The sequence below is a fragment of the Austrofundulus limnaeus genome, unplaced genomic scaffold, assembly GCF_001266775.1.
Source record: "Austrofundulus limnaeus strain Quisiro unplaced genomic scaffold, Austrofundulus_limnaeus-1.0 Scaffold12, whole genome shotgun sequence".
NCBI lineage: Eukaryota > Metazoa > Chordata > Actinopteri > Cyprinodontiformes > Rivulidae > Austrofundulus > Austrofundulus limnaeus.
In genome coordinates, this window is record NW_013952414.1 from 2649004 (window position 1) to 2651732 (window position 2729).

The 2729-nt window shown below is 39.9% G+C and overlaps 1 protein-coding gene across 2 annotated transcripts in view; it reads left to right on the top strand.

The window, feature by feature from the left end:
• Positions 1-259: 259 nt before the first annotated feature.
• The window catches only part of trim55b (tripartite motif containing 55b), a gene marked incomplete at its 5' end in the record, with an annotated part of 6649 nt that continues 4179 nt past the window's right edge, over positions 260-2729 (top strand). Inside the window, 2 exon segments of one of the 2 annotated variants that reach the window (XM_014002280.1) lie at positions 260-429; positions 1773-1950. In XM_014002280.1, coding sequence (XP_013857734.1) covers positions 260-429; positions 1773-1950 — 348 coding nt within the window. 2 annotated transcript variants of the gene reach the window in all.

The following is a 2729-nucleotide window of genomic DNA, read 5'->3' on the forward strand; positions in this document are numbered from 1 at the left end:
CAATCAATGATTTATAAATGTAAATCAGGGAAATTAACAAGGCTGCCCAAACTTTCACACCCCACTGTATTTTCCTGGATTCACACACCTGTAGGGCCRTGTAGAGTTAGTTTTTTAGAACTAATAATCCACTGCATTAACATTTCATAACTRCTCAGTAAAATCAGTTTTATTAATTTATGCAGCGCAAATTCCTTCCTTCATCCCAGCAAAGTCAACGCACCGAGTTTTGGGTCTGAATCGTTGTGTTTTTCCACAGGCTTCAAACCCGTACCTCCCAACAAGAACTGGCGCAGTGACATCAGGCGGTCGCTTCCGATGCCCCTCCTGTAGACATGAGGTGGTCCTGGACAGGCACGGTGTCTACGGCCTGCAGAGGAACCTGCTGGTTGAGAACATCATTGATATGTTCAAGCAGGAATCCAGCAGGTGAGACGCACCTGCTATGAAGAAAAAAGGGCTCTTTAAGTCCAGCGTACACTTTCACGGGCATCAAGAGGCTGCTTATATTAGTCAGAGCCATCCTCAGGGGCAGAAAGCAGAGGGAGTAAATGTGAGAGAGGAGGGACGGTGTGATGCAGAAAGTGCAGCGGTTGAGGTCTAAGTGCCTGTGGCTCCTGAGTCATTTTGCTGGAGTGGATTACAGGACGTTTCTGGTAGCAGTCGTGTGCATGGATGAGTTATCCCGTGGCTGACAGGACAGCCACAAGGCTTGTTGGACATAAATCCCACAGCGCTTCAACTCACTCATTCGATGTAGATGCTTTGCTCTCTGCTTGATCTTTTCTTCTTTGTTTGAGCTTTGCTTTTGTGGCTTACAGGGTCTTTTTTTTTTTTCAAAAAATGTCTAAATTTCACTATTTTGCTATAATATTCAACAAAGTTCTAGAAGTTTCTKAACGTTAGTAGAATATTCTTGGACATTTAGGAAAACTCTGGCAAAATCTGAAAAGTTCTTACTAGATCTAGAACACATCTTTGTTTTTACCTAGAGAACTAGCCTATTTTATGATAACCTAGTTGCATATATTTTTATGATTAAACTGTGATAAACTGATGTTCAATCTACTTTAAACAASTCATGTCACGGTTTTCTCGAACACGTTTTCTTTCAACTTTATTGATATTTTTTCATAACCTTTATGGATATTTTTTCTTTTTACGATGCTCTTGGGCATTTGAGAATTTTTTTTCTTTTTATAACATTCGTGGATACAATTTCTCAGAGCAGCAAGGTCTAGTTTGGTGATATCAGACTTTTGTCTTCTATATGAGGATAACGTGGCCGTATTGGTGTCATCGTGCCRTCCAGCTTTTGTTACCTCTTGGAACCCTCTCAGAAGAGATGCATGAGGTCGCTGTGGAAAGAGTATTTTTTCAAGACTTTGGCGAAGTTCTTTAGCTTATGAAAATCAAAAGTAACTTGTATTGTATGAGGCAAAATTGTAAATTATTTGTCTTTACTAAGCAAAGTTTTGGGTTCAAAATAGCTCTAATARCCCAGGAACAAAAAGGGAACTTCTGTCAGCTCGTGTAAACAAGCTAGAATAATAATATTTTGGGGCATGGCTAATAGATRTCAGTTTGCATCCACCTGTATGCTACTCAACACCAAGCTGATGCATCGATCACCTTTCTAACAGCAACCAAAGACGGATGAATTATCAATASACTGCCCAGGTGTGCAACTGTGACATTATCAAACTGGTGTCCCGCTTCACATCAGTATGCCGTGAGATGAAGCCACGTCTGTTTTTATTGCGTCTCAACAGCAGCAAGCCAGCGCCAGAGAGAAAGGAGGAAATGCCCATGTGCGACGTTCACGCGGAYGAAAAGATCAACATATTTTGTGTAACCCACGGTGTGCCCACCTGCTCCATGTGCAAAGTGTTCGGGGAACACAAAGACTGTGAGGTGGCTCCCATCAGCAGCATCTACCAGACGAAGAAGGTGAGGCCTGAAATACTCGCAGCCATGAGAAAAATTGTGTTTTTGCAAAAATTATTTCTAGAACTGATAGTTCAGATCTTTTGAAATGGGATTCTGTGGATGATGGAAGGGGCCACATTTTTTTTATTGCCACAGGACCACATAGTGCTGCACACAAATGTCATCAAACTGCCATTTCAAATCTTTTGAGTGTTTTTATTAAACCAACACATAGTGCAGTAACTAAACATTTTTCATGCTCAAAAGCTTGTATAACAGTTGTACTCTTCTAGAATACAAAACGTTTGAAGTAGATAAAAAATAAACACTTATTTTAGCGAGCTGAAGTGCAACGGCATAAGACACCATGCGGTCAGGCTGCATCCGCTTCGAATGTTATCATCCATTAAATGGACGTTATCAGCCATTATCAGTCCCAAAGAATGGCTTCAAACTGTCAGCTGGTTATTATGAGGCATGAAACAACTAAGGTTTTTTATGCAATCTGGTTAATATGAGGCATAAAGGCACTAAGGTTTTTTTTTATTTAATCTGGTTAGTGTGATGCATAAAACCACTAAGGTTTTTTATGCAATCTGGTTAATATGAGGCATAAAGGCACTAAGGTTTTTTTATTTAATCTGGTTAGTGTGATGCATAAAACCACTAAGGTTTTTTATGCAATCTGGTTAATATGAGGCATAAAGCCACTAAGGCAGTTTTATTTAATCTGGTTAGTGTGATGCATAAAACCACTAAGGTTTTTTATGCAATCTGGTTAATATGAGGCATAAAGCCAC